This window comes from Ambystoma mexicanum, chromosome 3q (genome assembly GCF_040938575.1).
Source record: "Ambystoma mexicanum isolate Mex_15411 chromosome 3q, UKY_AmexF1_1, whole genome shotgun sequence".
Taxonomy (NCBI): Eukaryota; Metazoa; Chordata; class Amphibia; order Caudata; family Ambystomatidae; genus Ambystoma; species Ambystoma mexicanum.
The window spans coordinates 1,259,041,816-1,259,063,684 of record NC_090926.1 but is presented as its reverse complement, the minus strand read 5'-3'; the positions used below and the strand labels follow the sequence as shown (position 1 = coordinate 1,259,063,684).

Here is a 21,869-nt window from a genome sequence, read left to right as displayed (position 1 = left end):
GATGAGGGAAAGTTGCCTTTCTTCCAGTTTCTCAATATGCTGAGGGAAAGTTGACATTCTTCCAGTCTCTCAATATGATGAGGGAAAGTTGACTTTCTTGCAATCTCTCAATGTGATGAGGAAAAGTTGACTTTCTTCCAGGCTCTCAATATGATGAGGGAAAGTTTACGTTCTTCCAGTCTCTCATTATGATGAGGGAAAGTTGACTTTCTTCCAATTTCTCAATATGATGAGGGAAAGTTGACTTTCTTCCACTCTCTCAATATGATGAGGGACAGTTGACTTTCTTCCAGTCTCTCAATGATTTTCTTAGTAGAGAGGGAGGCCCTAAATATCTTAGATTGTAATTGGTTATTTATAATTGCTTATTTATAATGCGGACCCGGGATCGAAATGAACCTGTGTTCCACGTCCGTCGTCTTGCTTCCAAGTCAAGTGTGTTGCCCCTGAGCTATCCTCCTGAGACTTCTAGATAAGCACGAACAACTGAATTTGGAGAGTTTTGCAGCAAGGTACAGTGCTGCCTGGCTGTTCACGGCCGTATAGGTGACGTATGCCGTCTTGAACAGTGCTCTGGCCGGAAGTGACAGCCAATGTAATTCTCTTAGTAGTGGGGGTGGGGGAGGGTGGTTGTGCCCATGTTTTTAGGCTCCAGTGATTAAGGGCTCTGTGGCGTGCTGGACTAGCTTTGGGATTGTGAGGTGTGAGGTAGTGAGCCCAGCCAGGATGGCATAGCCACCGTCCACGTATGAAGTCGCAAAGGGACTGAACTGTGGTCTGGAAGTCCGATTGAGAAATGCTGGTTATATTCTGGTGAACCTCCAGACGCCTAAACAAGCCGAACGTTAATAAGGGCGAGAATGTGCTCGGCCACAGTGAAGACACGAGGGAATGCCGGGCCGCGGGTGAGAAGGTGGCATATGAGAATGCAAAAGCTGATGGGGGCTGTATGATATGATTGTTTATTTATATAGCGCCTTTGCAGCTGATGTTCCCTCTGCCTTCTACTTAGGCAGTGACATTCTCAATCGATTTGCAATTCATTTGGACCTCATTCATTATAAAATCTGGTCCCGGGGGAAAGGGGTAAGGGGCGGAATGGGGCTATTTTGGAAAGTGTGCCGAGTCCCCAACCGAGCACTTGCCCTACGCAAACTTTCATTGAAGGCATTGTGTTGCACGATAGTTTTGGAGGATCCAGGAGAGAACATTCTTATTTTTATATAGAAGACAAGTGTAAAATGATGGCTGTACCCTCAAAATGAGGGCTACTTGGGATATGTATGTGTGCATGCCCTTACATGTGTGTGTTGTTATGTAGCTGTGAATTGTGAATTGTGATGAGGTGCACTGCCTGGCTTTGGGACTGCCAGGCAAGTAGCCCGGGCTTCGGGGGCCACCTGGTGGATTTGGGGCAATTGGGCAGCAAGGAGAGAATCCCCTGGTCCAGATCCAGTACATGGTGGGAGGTGGAGGGTGGGCCTGATTCTACAAAGCATGCAAGAAGCATAGACATGCATCTGTCACAGAGGCCTCGTGGGACGCACACACGCATGGACCTTGAAGCGTGGGTGTGCAGCCTTTATTGTTACACGGTAAGTGGTTCAACACAAAGTCAAATGGAAATGTTTTTCCCATCCATGAACCAGTATCCCTCTCCCCAAATCCACTCGCCCCAGCGTGGTGACCAATCCTTCTAAGCTAAATACATGCAGCCTTTCCTTGGGCCCAGAGCCCGACATAGGGCAGGGGAAAGGCACATTGCCTCACCACAGTCCCGTCCCAGGGGCCCTAGTGACTTCAATTGGCTGAAGGCTTATGGGAAGACTGGCCTCTTCCCATAGAGAGAGAGATAAAGCTCTCTCTAGCCAGACCCAAATCGCCAATACCAAAAGGAAGGGAAGCCATTTCTGCGTGACTGATGACGAAGGCAGTGCCTCCCCTGCTTCTGTTGCCAGTACAATCGACACATCAAATGCATTATGTTGGAAGGTCCCTGGAAGCCAATGCGGGCCCATGGATACAGTGTTTGACGGCTACTGCTTCCCAAACGTAGACATTGATACAGGGAGCAGCGTTACAACTTCGATATTCTCAGACAGGATCTTAAGTTATTAAAAAAGACTGCACACAAGTGGAGGATACGCAGAGGAGAGGGGAGGCAGGATCTAGGAGGAGATGTGAGCGTCTAGAGGAGGAGGGTAACATCACAAGGAAGTGATGGAGATCTGGAGGAAGTAGCAAACAGAAGAAGAGGTGATAAAAGAATGGGGGGTGGCATCAGAAAGAGGTAAGGAAGATCTTGAAGATGCAGTGGTACAAGGAGGCGGTGTTGGGAGACTGGAGGAGGTGGCATCAGAAAGAGGTCAGGAAAATATTGAAGATGCAGTGGTACAAGGAGGAGGTGGTGAGAAACTGGAGCGGGTGGCATCAGAAAGAGGTCAGGAGGATCTTGAAGATGCAGCGGTACAAGGAGGAGGTGGTAAGAGACTGGAGGAGGTGGTATCAGAAAGAGGTAATTGAAGATCTTGAGGATGCAGTGGTACAAGGAGAGGAGAGTGTGGTAACATCACGAGGGAGAAATAAAGGGTGAATAATTGGAGGTTGTGGTGACAATTAGAAGGAGGTGGCAAGAGTGTACAGGCAGTGGTAACGGCTGTACATTAAAAAAAAAACGTACCCCAAAAGATCGAATTACAAAATCACGGAGCCCACTTGCCCGTATTTTGTAATTTGTTCTTTTGGGATTTCACCTGTTTTTTCCCCATGCACTGCCTTTAAAGTATGTGGGGGACAGCCCCGCAACCGCTGCACCCCATAATACCGAACTGAGGTGTTTAATCTAGTCAATCATGTGACACCAGTAAGGTAGTTCAGCAGGTTATTGCACATGCTTCTGAGGTGTATGTGTGTGTGTGTGTGTGTGTGTGATTTCTATTTAATGATCTAATGTGTAGGTCGCGTGCTTGAATCCTGGAAAGATAGCTCAATGGTTTGAAGACCCTGCTGCAGGGATATGTGTTTCAGATTGAAATCCTAGCCTGTCATCTTTCTGGGGGGAATGAAATGAGCACTGTGAGGTTGTGTGCGGCGAGCAACACCCATTGCGGAAGCCTCGTGCAATGGGCAGGCGGTGGCGCGTGTTATTTTTCATGTCGGCCAGCGTGGCCTCTCCCCTCTCTATCTGTCGCCCCCCACCTACGCCCCGCCTCCCCTCTCTCTGCACTGTCTTCACCTCCCTGTAACAGATCTGCCCATTTTAGGGGGTTTGGTTAAAAGAGGAAAGGAAGCGGGCAAAATAAGTCTTTTTCTGAGAATTGGAAGGCCTCGTTGTCATGGTAACCCGACCCCCCCTCGCCGCCCCTCCCCGACTTGGCCTCTTGTTACCGGGCTGGTCCTTCACTGATGTCACGTCTCCAAGGCCACCGAATTTAAACCTATTATACAACGTTTTGGCTAAAAAAAAAATACCGCGTAATAATAGTGGCGGCTGCTGCTGCTCGCAGGAAGTAACTATTCCGCTCGCAGGCGCTAATTTGGGAGCCTGCGGCCGAGGGGGGCGCCTTTCGGGGGGTGTTCTGTTTTCTGCCGCTCCTGGTTTTCCTACTCTGTGTGGACTGCCCGCGGGAGACGGGGGTCGCATGCCTCGGCGGGGCAGGTGGGGGTGCAGACTGCTGCCCGTGAGCCCCTTCTGGACCCCATGCAGACAGTGCAGAAGACAGAGAGAAGGAGGAGGAGGGGGAGAGAGGCGGTGGGGGGAGCAAGGGAAGGGGTGCAGCCTCACAGAAACTTAATGGACGCAACACTGCCCGGGGTGGCCTCGGAGCGCAGCGCACCGAGCCTCCATCCTCGCAGAGACATTAGGAGGCCGAGCGGAGAGCAAGCATGCCCGGGAGGTAAGTGCACGCGCTGCGTGTCTGTGTGCAGGCTTACACCCCCGCCCCCAGCTACCCTCCGGCAGTTGCTTTATTATCCTTAGTTCCCAAGGAAGTTAGGTTGGGGGTCGACGGTGTAGCTAGCGCAACGTTGTGTAGTTAGTCACCTCTTGGCGCTTGATAAAGTGGATTGAATGATCAAAGACCAACATATTCACACACAGTGCAGATGAGAAGCACCCTACCTCACTACGGGGATTGTTCTGTAAATCAGGAAGGGGGCTGGTTGGATTTCGTGCACGAGGCAACCAGTGGGGTTGACCACGACACTTCCTGGAGAGTGCTGAGGCATAAAAATGAGTGCACCCTCGAATGGTTGAGTGTTGGGGGTGCTGAGACAGGCGTGCACAAGTTGATGGGTGAGTCGGGTGTGAGGGCACTGGGCCCTTTTGGCTGGGGTGAGTGTTCACTGATGGGTGAGAGTTCCTTGGGTAACAGGGGCTTGATGGGTGAACATTGGTGTTCTGCTATGTGAGTGAAGCTCTTATTGTATGTGGGTGAGTGTGAGTCGCAGTCATGACAGCCTTTTAGCAGAGTGAGTTTCAAATGAAGGCGCTGTTTGAAGGGTGCGCCTTGCGCAACCGTCACAGGCGTGGTGTTGGCTGCCTGGGCCCTGAGGTTTACACATACGTCCACTGTTTTCTGGGAACATATGTGCGTTCACTGTTGGAGAGACGAGCATTGGGGCGCAGACATGAGTGCAATGTTGGATGGGCGAGTGCTGGTTACAAGACCGCAGGACAGTGCTGATTGTGTTAAGTTTGGAGACGGTGAACTGTTGGGTGGGTGAGTGTTGGGCGCACACACGAGTGCACTGTTGGAGGGATGAGCTGTGTTGGAGAGACGAGCATTGAGGCGCAAGCATGAGTGCACTGTTGGATGGGCGAGTGCTGGTTACAAGACCGCAGGACAGTGCTGATTGTGGTAAGTTTGGAGACGGTGAAGTGTTGGCTGGGTGAGTGTTGGGGACACACACTGTGTGCACTGTTGGAGGGATGAGCATTGAGGCGCAAACATGAGTGCACTGTTGGATGGGTGAGTGTTGGTTATCAGACCCTAGGACAGTGCAGGGAGTGGTACGTTTGGGGACGGTGAAGTGTTGGGTGTGTGAGTGTTGGGCATACAAACGAGTGAACTGTTGGAGGCATGAGCTTTGAGACCCAGCCATGATTGCACTGTTGGATGGGTGAGTGTTGGTTATCAGACCGCAGGACAGTGCTGATTGTGGTAAGTTTGGAGTTAGCTGATGGCTTGGTGAGTGTTTGAGGCATGAGCAGTGTTGGAGGCGTGAGCATTGAGGCCCAGCCATTAGTGCAATGTTGGATGGGTGAGTGTTGGGGAACAGATATGAATGCACAGTTTCATGAGGTAAGTGAGCATTGAGGCTTAACCATGAGTGCACTGTTGGATGGGTGAGTGTTGGTTATCAGACTCTAGGACAGTGCAGGATGTGGTAAGTTTGGAGACAGTGAAGTGTTGGGTGGGTGAGTGTTGGACACACACACTGTGTGCACGTTGGAGGCATGAGCATTGAGGCCCAGCCATGAGTGCACTGTTGGATGGGCGAGTGTTGGTTATCAGACTCTAGGACAGTACATGGTGTGGTAAGTTTGGAGACAGTGAAGTGTTGGGTGGGTGAGTGTTGGACACACACACTGTGTGCACTGTTGGAGGCATGAGCTTTGAGGCCCAGCCATGAGTGCACTGTTGGATGGGCGAGTGTTGGTTATTAGACTCTAGGACAGTGCAGGGTGTGGTAAGTTTGGAGACACTGAAGTGTTGGGTGGGTGAGTGTTGGACACACACACTGTGTGCACTGTTGGAGGCATGAGCATTGAGGCCCAGCCATGAGTGCACTGTTGGATGGGCGAGTGTTGGGGAACAGATATGAATGCACAGTTTCATAAGGCAAGTGAGCATTGAGGCAGGTTGGGTGAATGTTCACCCTACCATGTGCGCACTGCTGTATCCGGGTCTGTGTTGAGGCTTGGGTGAGTGAAGGTTGACGCTCAGTCCTAAGTGCACTCTGGATGTGGTGAGTGTTCCTGCTCAGACGCGAGTGCACCCTTGGGGGACTGTTGGGGCCCACTCCTGGATACAATCTTATGTGGGGAGGGTGTTTTGGCTCAGGTGTCGGTGCAGTGCTGGGAATGTGAGTCACCCAGACTTCAGTGTACTGTTGAAAAAATGAGTGCTGCGGTACGGTCATGAGTGAACTGTTGAAAGGGGTGAGTGTCCGCACAACAGAGTAGTGCAGGGCAAAGATAGAGTGGCCACGTTGGTAATTATTGACTCACCGGTTCGTCATATTTGTTTGCCTACAGATAGTTGACATTCCCACTCCAACTGTAGAACTACAAGTACCAGAATGCAAAGGTAAACCCAGCACGGGCGAGCTAGGCACACCCTTGATATCAGACAGCTGAGGAGCTCTGTACAGGGTAATCTATTCACACCTGACTTCGGGCAGCTTGAGAGTTCTGGACTGGCTTCCCTGCTCGCCTGACCCGACCGGAGTCCGCGTAAGATCGGAAAACTGTTTCAGCTACTCACACCTGATGCTGGACCACTTGATATCTCTAGACTGAGTGAGCCAGCCAACCACATGCTGTGAATGAAAGCCATTATCACTAAAGTGGATCAAGTGCTCTGCCTTGCACACCAGGATCCCATGACTGGGAGACCCACTCAGAGAAGGCGGAGGGAAGCTTAAGAGCCATGCAAGGAGCGACCCACTTGCCCCTGACCTCGGTCAGCTTGTGATCCCTGGAATGAGTGATCTACTACCAGCTGACATAGGACAGGTTGAGATCCATAGATTGCGTGAACTGCTCACCCCTGCCCTCGGTGAGATTGTGATCCCTGGACTGGGTGATCTACTCCCACTGGATATAGGACAGGTTGAGAGATCTATTGACTGCGTGAACTGCTCACCCCTGACCTCGGTCTACTTTCGGTCTCTGGACTGGGTGATCTACTCCCACTGAATATAGGACAGGTTGAGAGATCCACTGACTGTGAGTACTGCTCACCCCTGACCTCAGTCTGCTTTCAGTCCCTGGAATGGGTAATCTACTCCCACTGGATATAGGACAGGTTGAGAGATCCACTGACTGCGTGAACTGCTCACCCCTGACCTCGGTCTGCTTTCGGTCTCTGGACTGGGTGATCTACTCCCCAGCATATAGGACAGGTTGAGAGATCCACAGACTGTGTGTACTGCTCACCCCTGACCTCAGTCTGCTTTCGATCCCTGGAGTGGGTGATCTACTCCCCCAAGATATAGGACAGGTTGAGATCCATAGACTCGGTGAACTGCTCACCCCTGACTTCGCTCAGCTTTTGGTCTCTGAACTGTGTGATCTACTCCCACTGGATATAGGACAGGTTGGGATCCATTGACTGCGTGAACTGCTGGACCATGACCTCGGTCTGCTTTCGGTCTCTGAACTGTGTGATCTACTTGCCCCTTACGGAGTGATTCTTATGACATATGGACTGAGAGACCTGGCACGGGCTAGCTTGTGATCTTTGGACTACGAGATGTACACATGGCACAGCTGGCGGCCTTTGGACAGCGTGAAGTGCTCACCCGGGACATGGCACTACATCTGATCTCCGGCATGGAGCAGGTGAGATCAGTGTATCCCAATCTCCGAGTGACACTTACTTTCACAAGTCAGCAAAACACTCGGGCAAGGGGTGCTACTTGGTCAACAAGCTGGTGTTAGTAAGAATTCACGGGTTAACATCCCCTCAAATCTCATCCAAGTATGGACACCTTCCGTCGTCGCAAAAACGAAGGCAACTTGAATGGTGGGATGCTGACGGAACATAGTATTATGTGACCCGTATTCTACGGAAAAGCCATTGTAGGATAAAGTTGGGTTGATCTCATGGGATACCCCCGCCAGAATAACCTACTAGATCTCCAGCTTAGCACCCCCAGCTAATACACCTCCCCGCCTCCCAGGGGGTGCAGTGAAATCCGGGGTCTGGAAGTTGGATGCCTGTGGTGAGCCTGGCAGTCATCACTGGTTGGGCCCTACTGGTTTCCATGTGCCTACCATTTGCCAGCTCCACACATATCAAGGATGCAGGCCTCCTAACCCAATTGCTTTTTTTGGGTTTGATCTGGGGCGGTCGTTACCTGCCAGAGGAACCTTAGAATTAGGCTGGTCTCCTGCACCCATATTACAGTTAAGGCGACCACAGGGCTTGAGGATATCCTCAACGAGGAAGTGTATGGTCATTTACATAAAATGAACTTCAGGGGCGAGTCCTTGTATTTATTGAGGAAATTGTGCAACACGGAGCGCATTTTACCATTGAGTGGACTGACGCGGCTCACCATATGATATGATATTTATAACGCGCTTAATACCGAGAGGCTTCTAAGTGCGGACCCGGGGATCGAACCTGTGGTGCTCCGGATGGTCTTGCTTCCAAGGTGAGCGCCTTGCCCCAGAGCTATCCGCCATACGCGAGGTCATCCGCCTGGTCTTTGGTGCACACCTACAGGATTGCCTGGCTGTTGCTCGGCCCAAAAGCTCTTTTGGGGGCTTCTGAGTACAGAATGATTGCTTAGCATTGATTTTTTAATTAAATTGATTGGAGATGACTATTGGTGATCGGTAGGAGGAAGCAGTGTTGCTCTGGCCAAAAGCAGCACCGATACCAATATTTCGTGGCCAATCCAGATCAAAGGATGGCAAAAGCCTTGAATCGAAGGCTGAGGCAAGAGAATACACAGATCTGGGCCAAGGCACTCCAGGTGGCCGGCTTCAAGGGCCGCTTCCGAGGAGCACAAAGGCCCCGTGCATGGCCACGTGGACATGGCAGTTGTCTTGCGCCCAATTCAGCGTTTGGCAAGTGCTCGTTCAACGTCGGCGCGTCTACCTCATTCAAGAGTTGCATTCACGGCGAGATAATGGCCTCCCCCCTCAAGAGCACTTCTGGGCCTTTGCAATAAGAGTGCCTCTTGTTTGAAAATTGGATTTCGCGAGGGCTTGCGGGTCTTTGGCGGAGGGAGTCTCTCATTATCGGAGTTGGCAGAGGGAGTCTCTCATTATCGGAAGGTTTTCTCTTCTTGGAGCAATAGCGACCTTGACCAATGATTCCTTCGATGAGCTCCCATTGCGTCGTCGTTGTTTCGTCGAGTGGTCGGCTGCCCCAGGGTAGGGCCAGCGGAAGATTTGGCGGACACGTTCAGGAGCCATTGTGGATGGCTTTATCTCCTCAATGTGCCCTTTGTCATTTTAAGGTGATTTCCCCAAGATTAAGGGCAACGCAGTGAGTCAGGAGAAGAAACGAGCATTGGGACAATTCCGTTAAGGGACTTTCTTCCGGCATCAGTAGTTACTAAGGTGCCAGGAGAGGGTTCAAAAGACCCATGGCCCATGGGCTTGCCTGGAAGTCCGAAAGGGCACAGCAGCAGCACAGAGGCGTAGAAAGGGTAGGGCCTGAGCGGGCAGTCCTGTGTGGGCATTTGCAGATGTCAAGGTCACTGCCGGGGGCCCAACTACATTAGCTCCAGGCCCTACTTGTTAGACAATCCTGGCTATGCCTCTGCTGCAGCGGGCCAGAGTGTCAAGAGACAGGCCTTGACTGATGCACTGACGTCAGGAGGAGACCCGCGTCACTAGAGCATGAGGTCAAGATATGCATGCAGTGGCATGGGACGGCATGGGCTGATGACAGAGAAGATGGGCTGAGGAATCCTGCCATGTCATATCAGACATGCCAGATGGAAGCACTACCCAACACACCCAGGGGCGTGCAAGGGCATGCCCTGATCACACAAGGGTCTGCAGGAGCAATTGCTCACAGCACAGCACACACGCAGGGCAATGAGCGTGCTCTGATGTTAGCAGAATCCTTTGCATCCAAGACAACCTCATTCTAAATAGAGCTAATATTTTGGGGCTCTTTCGCAGCATTGACACACTTTCTGGGCTGGATACAAAGGACCCCCTATTAGTAGAGCTTCCGGATGACTCAAACGATGACTATGTCATGTTGCATCTTGCATCCTTGGAGGTGATAACACTGCTACTGCAAAACATTGACTCCTTAAACACCATGGGGTTTTTCCGAAAGGATGTAATAAACTCGGATAGAAGAGAAGAGGAGAAATCACATGCTCGGCTGCCTGCCAATAGTGGCCAATCCAACACAAACAACTCAAGATCAGGGTGCTGGAAGAACGGAAATGGCGATTGGCCCCAGCGTACAAACAAAACTCTAAGCGATGAAGGGCCGAGTAAAAACCACGATAAGCTCAGAATTACCATCAATAACTCTAAATCAGCAAAGAGTTTATCTTGTGCGACACGGGGGCCCCGAGAGAACAAGGATGGGGACAACTGGGATTGGTTGGCCAGTACATTGGCTCGAAGATCATAATGCTAGGGCACGGAAAGTAATAAAACCCCGTCATATGTTCACTTGGGTTCCTGGAACACACGGGGCTTCAGACATTTGCTGGGAGAAGGCAGTGTTCGATGGGGAGACATTGATGTTATTTGCCTTCAGGAGACGTGGCTACATGCTCAACCTACCCTTGAGTGCTTTGTTGTGCTTGTCAACTCGGCAACAAAGGGACCAAAGGGTAGACTGATAGCAGGTCTACTGACCGCATCAGGGAGAGTTGTGGATTAAGAGTAGTATGGACAAAGAGCATTTCATCACTAAAACAAGTCCATCTATTGGAATATCGAACTGGTGAGGAGGACTCCTTGAGGTCAATTCTTCTGTGTAATCTGTACTGTAACTGTAATGACCAAGCAGCTAGTACTTTTATGGACCAGCTGTTGGATGAGATTGATGCCGCAATGATTGACAATTCTAATCTGATTGTAATTCTATGTGGGGATTTAAACATTCACTGTTTTAATAATCGTGGTGTTCTTATAAATCACTACACGAGCAATTCGCAAGAACCAGAAAAACGAGGGCTATTATTTAGGAAGGAGTTCCAGCAGAGGAACGTCTCATTATTAAATGGCATAACACCGGGGGACAGACCGCCAAACCCCACTTGGAGGAGAGAGACTGAATCCAATATTTTGGACTACTTCCTCACCTCCAACAATTTCTAATCGAGTGTAGTGGCCTTGTCGGTCATTGAAACCCCCCAAAGTGACCACAATATGCTGAAACTATGTCTCCAACTGGGTACTAATATAAAATCATTCCAGAAGGGGATATCCTGGAAGTACTGCCAGGTAGGACTAGACTGAGATTATTGAGTGCTCATGTATCAAAACGATTAGGAGACCTGAGGGCTAATGGTAGGCAGGAAGACATTGACTACACGCATTCTTTGACCATTTATAGTGAAAGAATCGGTCCTGGTAGATCTAAGGGATTCTGCAGCGCACAAAAGAAATCCTTCCTTGGTATCACATGCAGTTGTCAAGAAAACCAGGACTGCGCATAATAATTGCTTGAAGCAACATAGATATTCCCGAAGGCAATCAAATGAGGAATGTATGCTGCAAGTGGTTGCATCCAAAAATGTGAGGGAAATTTGGCACATTTTTCATATGTTGGATGGCCCTCAGCAGAGTCTCATTACCAATCCTACTTCAGCGAAGGACTGGGTGGATCACATCTCCTCGCTTTTCCAAAGCCCAATTCCCAAGGTAAGAAGGCCGCAGAGAACCCTTCTTCAAGTTGGGAGTTTGAAACTGAAAGGGAGGACATCCTTGCCTTAATTGGAGCCTCCAGTAATTCTAGAGCCGCAGGCCGGACAGTTTTACGAATTTGACATTAAAACACCACCCATAGGAATGGGCAACTTTTTTACATCGCCTATTTCTCTTGGTCAAAGCAAAATGTACCATCCCGGCCTCATGGACAAAATCCAGTATTGTAGCAATCTTCAAGAAGGGGGATAGGTCTGTAGCAACAAACTACAGACCTATCACCCTCTTGGATGTTATTGGGAAGCTTTTTGCGGCCTTGATTTTGAATCATCTTACGGACTGGAGTTGGGACTCCAAACATCGGGATGGCTGGCAAGCTGGGTTTGAAAAAGGAATTTGAACATCACGGAACCATTTTCTAATCAATTGCCTGAAATTAAGAGCTGAAAAAAAGAACAGTAAAAATATATACCTTGCATCAGTGGACCTGTCACAGGCCTTTGACTCCGGTAATAGAGAGAAGCTCTCTTTGAAGTTAAGGTCCTGCTGATTTACGTGAGGCAATGGAGGCTCTCCATACCAATACTAGTATTCAGATCAAACTAAATCAAAGGGGGGACATGACAAACCCCATTAAAACAGGAGTGGGCCTCAAGCAAGGGTGTCGCCTAGCCCCAGCCATATTTAAATTGTACATCTCTGGCATGGGTGATGCTTTTACGGATATTAGGTACTTTCCACCATGTATTGCGGGCATCCCATTGACTAGATTGTTGTACGCAGATGACGTTACTCTTCTGGATGAAACCCCGATCGGGTTACAGCGCCAATTGGATGCCTTGTCATCTTTCCTGTCCTCAAACGACCTGAGAGTTAATGCTGCCAAATCAGCGGTGCTTATTCTTGGGAAGGTAAGGTGCCAATCTCTAAAGTTTAAGGGTGGGTACATAAATGGTGACCCGATTCGAGCGACTACTGAAATGCTCTATCTGGCTATACCCATTAACGCAAGCTCCAGTGAAGCCGCAAGAGAAGCAGTGCTGAGGCGCAAATTGAAGATGTTAATAGCCCAGACAAGATTGATCAAATGTAGATATTTCAAATGTACACTGGTTCCCCTGCTACGCTTTTATACGATGAAGGTAATTCCCATTATGACCGATGGTGCTGAGTGTTCCCTTCAGTTGGGTTGGAAGCTTGCATGCCGATGGCGGTGATAAGGAAAGAGTTTGGACTGGCCTCTCTCATCACCTACATCAGTTGGAAAACACTATCTTTTTATCGCAAATGCTTACTGCCTCCACCTGATAGTTGTTTTGGGCTGTTGGCTCAGGCACTTACAACAGGGAAAGAGAAATGACTTGCTGAGTAGAGCACTAAACGTTTGGGACTGTTGGACTCAATCGACACTACAGAGAAGCTACTCAATGAAAATCCACACTATGTGAAAAAACATATGTATGAGTATGACTGGATTGAGTTGTCTGAGTCAGCACAGTCGTCCAAACTTTATGGCACATATTGTGTAGCTCGAAACAAGCGTGGTTCAACTCCGATGTACTTGAGTAAGTTTCCTTCGGTTGTGCGGCGACAACAATTTCTAAGACTGCGTCTTAACATCTTTTCCACCAAAGAAGTTCTTGAAGTCAGGAAGCCGAAAGGTATCAGAGACTACAAATGTAGGCTTTGTGGTCCCAAAATGGAAACGCGGCGCCATCTTATCCTGAGTTGCCAAGGCGTTTCAGATATTCGATGTAATCTATTAGGAACATTTTTTGTGAATAATCAAACTCTAACCAAGAAAGAGATTTGGCTTCAATTGTTACAGGGTTCAAGGTTATCTGTAACTTTCGCTTTGTTAGAGATGGTATCAATCATTTTCCCAAAGCTGGAAGGAAAGAAGTGAATTTAGTTTGATAAAGGAGTACATTTTCATGCAGCGTTTTGTTCTGAGTCTGGGACGGTAAGAGCTGTTAACTCTCCTTGGCTTGTGCTTTTTTTCCTTGAGGTTTTTCTTATCTTCTCTTTTTATATTTTTTCTTTTTTTCTCTCTCTCTCTTATTTTTTTTTCTTATTGGTTGAATTGGTTGTATTATGTGGTTTTACTGTCACTGAATAAAAAAAAATGTAAATTGTAAATGGTAAAAAGCTTCTCTTGAAGCTACATGCTAATAAAAAAAAGAAATGTTACAAGCCACGTGGGAGAGCAGTGCTGGAAATGGAAACAATGCACTCTGGGAACCCCCACCGTTCGTGCAAGGGGATTGTGGGAAGGGCTGAGGGTCAGAGACCCAGTTCACGTCGGGCAGCGCGGCATCACTTCAGAGTGATTTGGCGTAGCGATTTGCATAAAAGCAAAGAGCATTTTGGGTATGTAAGGAAAATCACGTGATATCATATTTGAAATGTGTCTGTGGTAGTGATTCAGCAAAAATGCAACCAATGGAACTCGCGCTCTCAGCTCCTTTCACTTCTCACAAAACTCAACCTAACAAGAAAATGTCTGCAGATTGCAAGACATATATACCTGTTTGGAAAGCTCTGTCCAAGAGGCCAGCTTTGCTTCAGCTCATTTTCTTTTAGTCTTGTAGTATTATACAGCTTGTAGCTGAGCAGGGCATAAAGTCCTCTGGAAAAGCACAACTGGAGGGATTTGGGTCTCGAGTTTGAATGTTGCTCGAGCGCAGTTCCGTCTTGTTCCTGTCCATTTCCTAACCCGTGGGAAAGCATGTCCTGATGTCACAAGCGACATAAATAAAGGGGGCTGCCCTTTGGACATGCAGAATCACCCCTCTTGCGGACACACGATTACACAAGGCACATGCTCCGATCATACCGAATACTCGGGATGTTACAGGACAGATGGATGAAAAATCGCCAGTCTTGCAATAGACATGCAGCAGCCTACAACTACTGCACCAAAGACATGCAGCAACATGCCAAGGTGTCATGAAGGCATGCCCAGGTGTCATGATGACATGCCCAAGACATACAGGTGTATGGCTGAGGTACACGTGACATGCAGCAGCATGCCCAGGTGTCATGATAACATGCCCTGGTTCGGCAGAAGACATACAGGTGTATGGCTGAGGTACACGTGACATGCAGCAGCATGCCCAGGTGTCATGATAACATGCAGCATATCCAGGTGTCATGATAACATGCTCTGGTTCGGCAGAAGACATACAGGTGTATGGCTGAGGTACACGTGACATGCAGCAGCATATCCAGGTGTCATGATAACATGCCCTGGTTCGGCAGAAGACATACAGGTGTATGGCTGAGGTACACGTGACATGCAGCAGCATGTCCAGGTGTCATGATAACATGCCCTGGTTGGGCAGAAGACATACAGGTGTATGGCTGAGGTACACGTGACATGCAGCAGCATGCCCAGGTGTCATGATAACATGCCCTGGTTCGGCAGAAGACATACAGGTGTATGGCTGAGGTACACGTGACATGCAGCAGCATGCCCAGGTGTCATGATAACATGCAGCATATCCAGGTGTCATGATAACATGCCCTGGTTCGGCAGAAGACATACAGGTGTATGGCTGAGGTACACGTGACATGCAGCAGCATGCCCAGGTGTCATGATAACATGCAGCATATCCAGGTGTCATGATAACATGCCCTGGTTCGGCAGAAGACATACAGGTGTATGGCTGGGGTACACGTGACATGCAGTGCCATGCCCAGGTGTCATGATAACATGCCCTGATTCGGCAGAAGACATACAGATGTATGGCTGAGGTACACGTGACATGCAGCAGCATGCCCAGGTGTCATGATAACATGCCCTGGTTCGGCAGAAGACATACAGGTGTATGGCTGAGGTACACGTGACATGCAGCAGCATGTCCAGGTGTCATGATAACATGCCCTGGTTGGGCAGAAGACATACAGGTGTATGGCTGAGGTACACGTGACATGCAGCAGCATGCCCAGGTGTCATGATAAGATAACATGCCCTGATTCGGCAGAAGACATACAGGTGTATGGCTGAGGTACACGTGACATGCAGTGCCATGCCCAGGTGTCATGATAACATGCCCTGGTTGGGCAGAAGACATACAGGTGTATGGCTGAGGTACACGTGACATGCAGCAGCATGCCCAGGTGTCATGATAAGATAACATGCCCTGATTCGGCAGAAGACATACAGGTGTATGGCTGAGGTACACGTGACATGCAGCAGCATGTCCAGGTGTCATGATAACATGCCCTGGTTGGGCAGAAGACATACAGGTGTATGGCTGAGGTACACGTGACATGCAGCAGCATGCCCAGGTGTCATGATAAGATAACATGCCCTGATTCGGCAGAAGACATACAGGTGTATGGCTGAGGTACACGTGACATGCAGCAGCATGCCCAGGTGTCATGATAAGATAACATGCCCCGGTTGGGCAGAAGACATACAGGTGTACGGCTGAGGTACACGTGACATGCAGCAGCATATCCAGGTGTCATGATAACATGCCCTGGTTTGGCAGAAGACATACAGGTGTATGTCCCCAAGTCATGACGGTCACGCTTGAACATGCATCTGTACAGCAGGAAATAATGAGGCTGACTCGATCTGTAAAGAGCTGCCTATTCGGGGGTCTTCAGCTCGCGCATATGCAGCCGGGGCTGTACCTCTGCAGCCTATGTATACCATGGCTCAGGGTCTCTGCCTAGGGTTGGGGAGAAATTGTTAAATTCAGTTCCGCCAGCCCCGGAAGCAAAATCAGTAAGATTTCGATCCGTTTCGCTGCAATCCACCGTTCTTGCCAGCCTTGTGTATGGAAGAGAGTGCCACAAAGTTTCTCGTGCCGTCTGGCAATCCGAAACGAGTCGCGCAATGTTTCTTGTGCCACTGCGCGAACCTAGCATGGATCGAAAAGGGCGGCACAAAGTTTCTTGTGCTGTGTGGCAATCCGAAACGAGTCGCGCAATGTTTCTTGTGCCACTGTGCGAACCTAGCATGGATCGAAAAGGGCGGCACAAAGTTTCTTGTGCTGTCTGGCAATCCGAAACGAGTCGCGCAATGTTTCTTGTGCCACTGCGCGAACCTAGCATGGATCGAAAAGGGCGGCACAATGTTTCTCCTCGCGTCACCCAGATCTCTTCACTTGTCCACGCTTTGTTGCGTCATCCCGCTGGCCGCATCACAATCTGTTGTGATTGCTGCCCACGTGTTGGTGGGTCATATCATGTGTCCTTTCTCCCTCACCCAAATCCTCTTTTGTTTTTTAAATACAAAAAAATTGCCAACATTATAAACGGTATTACACTGTTGACTTGGGAGCAGGCTGATAACATGCATTACAGCCTGGCAATGTGGGTTTACACTTATTTTATTTTATTGGGCAATTATAAATGCCTCGTTAATGCCCAGAATATCATTGTTACATTTGTCATTGAGGTCAAACTATCTACACTGTGTTTTGATAAGGAAAGGCCATTGAATGGTTAGTGGAGAATAAGTAACATGATGGGGATGGTTGAGCATAAGTTGATATACTATATGGTGACGTTTTACTGGAAATGCACCGACTTGATCAAACTGTTATACTCTTGATGTTATGGATGCTCTTTTAATATTGTTTACGTTTCCTGATATGAATGAATTTGAACTTATGTTCGTGTCGAGTTGATCATTTTTCATGGAGCTCTTTTAGGTGCCTGCGCCCGCCAAGCAATGATCGGCTACGGCCTTTCAGCGTTGTCGTATTTTTATGTATATGCACACTGTTGTATATTTTGTATCTAGACTGCTTAATTTGTTCTGTGTTGTTTATACAAAGCCATTCGGCTGTGAGTATATAAATAAATAAATAAATAAATAAATAACTGCTTCTCTCTGCGAGAAGGGATGGGCTGGTCTAGCTGAGACTTTGAAGGCAATTTGGTGGATGATAATTTGAGTGTCTTGGATGATCCAGAATTGGGCTCAGAATTGGGTGCAGGACTCACCCGAATCATGATCAGTGAAGTCTGGCCTTGGGCGCGCCGCCAACACGCCCATTTTGTGCTCAGCTGAATGGGCCTGCTCGCCACCAGCCATCAGTCTGATGTTTCTCGTGGTGTGACGCTCGAATAAATATGAATATGAAGCCCACGTGCCCTCCCTAATGGCTGCAAGGGAAAAGGGAATTCTCAAAACAAAACCAAATGCCAAATCTCAGAAGGATTGGTATAGGCTTGGATAGCTCAGGGACAACGTGCTCGCCTCGGAAGCAAGACGATGCAGTGGAGCAACACAGGTTCGATCCGCGCTTATAAACTCCGAGTCCTACGTGCGTTATACGTCATTATAGGCTATGAAACCAAGAACCGCCCTGGGAAGCGCCCCCACCGCAATATACGTGCCCTGGTGGAAACACTTGCATATTCACAAAAGAAGCGTTCACATGAGGGCTGCTGACCTAGTACCACACTGCCTTGTTCAGTCTGAAATGTTTGTCTTTGTTGTGCTGTGCTTGTTCTCACACTCCCGACACACAACAGTCGTGATCTGCGGAGGTCACACACCTATCTCTTGGCGTGACTAGGCGGTGACTTTGCAGCACAAGAGCACTGCACTGCACATTTCAGTGCACTCTAACATGTGCACTAATGTGCATGTTATCCTGAGATGCGAGTGTGCGCTTCATTGTGCGCATGTCGGTGCTCAGGTCACATTTATGGTCGGTCTGGGGCATCTCACCAGGGCGGTCGTTATGAGATTCCATCCCTGAATAACCCCTCACACTCACTCCCACACCTCCTGTATTCTCTCCCTGATGCCCTAAAAATAATGATTTTATATTCCCTAATCTGGACCCTCTAAAAAATAGCAAATGTCCTGAAACGGCCATGACGAGGTGTGCGAATGTGAATAACCATGCACTCTCTGTGCACTCACCATGCCCCCTCCATGAACTCTCCTTACACTTTCCTAGCACTCTCCATGCACTCTCCTTGCACTCTCCATGCACTCTCCTTATACTCTCCAGCCACCTTCCCTATGGTGAAAAAGTGCTCTGTGAGAGTGCCGGGAAGCAGAAAGTGCCTTTCAAACAAATCTGAAAATATTGATTTATTCCAGCTCTGAAGGAGAAGAGGTCACGCCTACTCTTCCAGTGTTCAAACTTGTAACCTTATGGTTTCACGAGGATACTGCAGCTCACTGTCCACTCATCATTCCAGAAAATGTGCCCGTAATTTCCTTCTAGTGTTAAAAAACTACATTTTGTGTTTTTTAAAAACATTTCTTATATGTTTTCTTAATCAGCTTTCTCATTAAACACAAAAGGTTGGAATACTTTGTGTTCCCTTGAGCTGCCTCAAATACAAAAGACCTCCCTAAGACAGGTCGCCATGAAGCGTCTTACACTTCCCAGACCAGATGGCATTGCGCCTACGGTAGAGAGCCAGAGGACTTCATTATGTGGCATGTCCTCAGTAGAGTAAGTGGCATGGCATTAGTCACTGGTAGGTCCGAAATAGAGTAAGTGGCATTGCATTAGTCACTGATAGGTCATCAGTAGAGTAAGGGGTATTGCATTAGTCACTGGTAGGTCATCAGTAGAGTGAGGGGTATTGGATTAGTCACTGGTAGGTCATCAGTAGAGTAAGTGGCTTGCATTAGTCACTGGGAGGTCACCAATAGAGTAGAGTAAGTGGCATTGCATTAGTCACTGGTAGGTCATCAGTAGAGTAAGTGGCTTGCATTAGTCACTGGGAGGTCACCAGTAGAGTAAGTGGCATTGCATTAGTTACTGGTAGGTCATCAGTAGAGTGAGGGGTATTGGATTAGTCACTGGTAGGTCATCAGTGGAGTAAGGGGTATTGCATTAGTCACTGGTAGGTCATCAGTAGAGTAAGTGGCATTGCATTAGTCACTGGTAGGTCATCAGTAGAGTGAGGGGTATTGCATTAGTCACTGGTAGGTCATCAGTAGAGTAAGTGGCATTGCATTAGTCACTGGTAGGTCATCAGTAGAGTAAGTGGCTTGCATTAGTCACTGGGAGGTCACCAGTAGAGTAAGTGGCATTGCATTAGTTACTGGTAGGTCATCAGTAGAGTGAGGGGTATTGGATTAGTCACTGGTAGGTCATCAGTAGAGTGAGGGGTATTGCATTAGTCACTGGTAGGTCATCAGTAGAGTAAGTGGCATTGCATTAGTCACTGGTAGGTAATCAGTAGAGTAAGTGGCTTGCATTAGTCACTGGGAGGTCACCAGTAGAGTAAGTGGCATGGCATTAGTCACTGGTAGGTCATCAGTAGAGTAAGTGGCATTGCATTAGTCACTGGTAGGTCATCAGTAGAGTAAGTGGGTTGCATTAGTCACTGGTAGGTCACCAGTAGAGTAAGTGGCTTGCATTAGTCACTGGGAGGTCACCAGTAGAGTAAGTGGCATGGCATTAGTCACTGGTAGGTCATCAGTAGAGTAAGTGGCATTGCATTAGTCACTGGTAGGTCACCAGTAGAGTAAGTGGCTTGCATTAGTCACTGGGAGGTCACCAGTAGAGTAAGGGGTATTGCATTAGTCACTGGTAGGTCACCAGTAGAGTAAGTGGCATTGCATTAGTCACTGGTAGGTCATCAGTAGAGTGAGGGGTATTGCATTAGTCACTGGTAGGTCACCAGTAGAGTAAGTGGCATTGCATTAGTCACTGGTAGGTCATCAGTAGAGTACGTGGCTTGCATTAGTCACTGGTAGGTCATCAGTAGAGTAAGTGGCATTGCATTAGTCACTGGTAGGTCATCAGTAGAGTAAGTGGCTTGCATTAGTCACTGGGAGGTCACCAGTAGAGTAAGTGGCATGGCATTAGTCACTGGTAGGTCTTCAGTAGAGTAAGTGGCATTGCATTAGTCACTGGTAGGTCATCAGTAGAGTAATTGGCTTGCATTAGTCACTGGGAGGTCACCAGTAGAGTAAGTGGCATGGCATTAGTCACTGGTAGGTCATCAGTAGAGTAAGTGGCATTGCAGTAGTCACTGGTAGGTCACCAGTAGAGTAAGTGGCTTGCATTAGTCACTGGTAGGTCATCAGTAGAGTAAGTGGCATTGCAGTAGTCACTGGTAGGTCACCAGTAGAGTAAGTGGCTTGCATTAGTCACTGGGAGGTCACCAGTAGAGTAAGTGGCATTGCATTAGTCACTGGTAGGTCATCAGTAGAGTGAGGGGTATTGGATTAGTCACTGGTAGGTCACCAGTAGAGTAAGGGGCATTGCATTAGTCACTGGGAGGTCACCAGTAGAGTAAGTGGCATTGCATTAGTCACTGGTAGGTCATCAGTAGAGTGAGGGGTATTGGATTAGTCACTGGTAGGTCACCAGTAGAGTAAGGGGTATTGCATTAGTCACTGGCAGGTCATCAGTAGAGTAAGTGGCATTGCATTAGTCACTGGTAGGTCATCAGTAGAGTGAGGGGTATTGCATTAGTCACTGGCAGGTCATCAGTAGAGTAAGTGGCATTGCATTAGTCACTGTTAGGTCATCAGTAGAGTGATGGGTATTGGATTAGTCACTGGTAGGTTATCAGTAGAGTGAGGGGTATTGGATTAGTCACTGGTAGGTCATCAGTAGAGTGAGGGGTATTGGATTAGTCACTGGTAGGTCACCAGTAGAGTAAGGGGTATTGCATTAGTCACTGGCAGGTCATCAGTAGAGTAAGTGGCATTGCATTAGTCACTGGTAGGTCATCAGTAGAGTAAGTGGCTTGCATTAGTCACTGGGTGGTCACCAGTAGAGTAAGTGGCATTGCATTAGTCACTGGTAGGTCATCAGTAGAGTGAGGGGTATTGGATTAGTCACTGGTAGGTCACCAGTAGAGTAAGGGGTATTGCATTAGTCACTGGCAGGTCATCAGTAGAGTAAGTGGCATTGCATTAGTCACTGGTAGGTCATCAGTAGAGTGAGGGGTATTGCATTAGTCACTGGTAGGTCATCAGTAGAGTGAGGGGTATTGGATTAGTCACTGGTAGGTCATCAGTAGAGTAAGGGGTATTGCATTAGTCACTGGGAGGTCACCAGTAGAGTAAGTGGCATGGCATTAGTCACTGGTAGGTCTTCAGTAGAGTAAGTGGCATTGCATTAGTCACTGGTAGGTCATCAGTAGAGTAAGTGGCTTGCATTAGTCACTGGGAGGTCACCAGTAGAGTAAGTGGCATGGCATTAGTCACTGGTAGGTCATCAGTAGAGTAAGTGGCATTGCAGTAGTCACTGGTAGGTCACCAGTAGAGTAAGTGGCTTGCATTAGTCACTGGGAGGTCACCAGTAGAGTAAGTGGCATTGCATTAGTCACTGGT

At 48.4% G+C, this 21,869-nt stretch overlaps 1 protein-coding gene across 1 annotated transcript in view; it reads left to right on the top strand.

Annotated features, from left to right (window-relative positions):
- The first annotated feature begins 3,761 nt into the window (after nt 1-3,761).
- Nucleotides 3,762-21,869, top strand: part of LOC138447847 (potassium channel subfamily T member 2-like) — a 1,314,520-nt gene continuing 1,296,412 nt past the window's right edge. Inside the window, exon 1 of the mRNA XM_069604273.1 lies at nt 3,762-3,896. Within this exon, the coding sequence (XP_069460374.1) occupies nt 3,886-3,896 (11 nt within the window). The 5' untranslated portion in view covers nt 3,762-3,885. The remainder of the gene's footprint in view (nt 3,897-21,869) is intronic.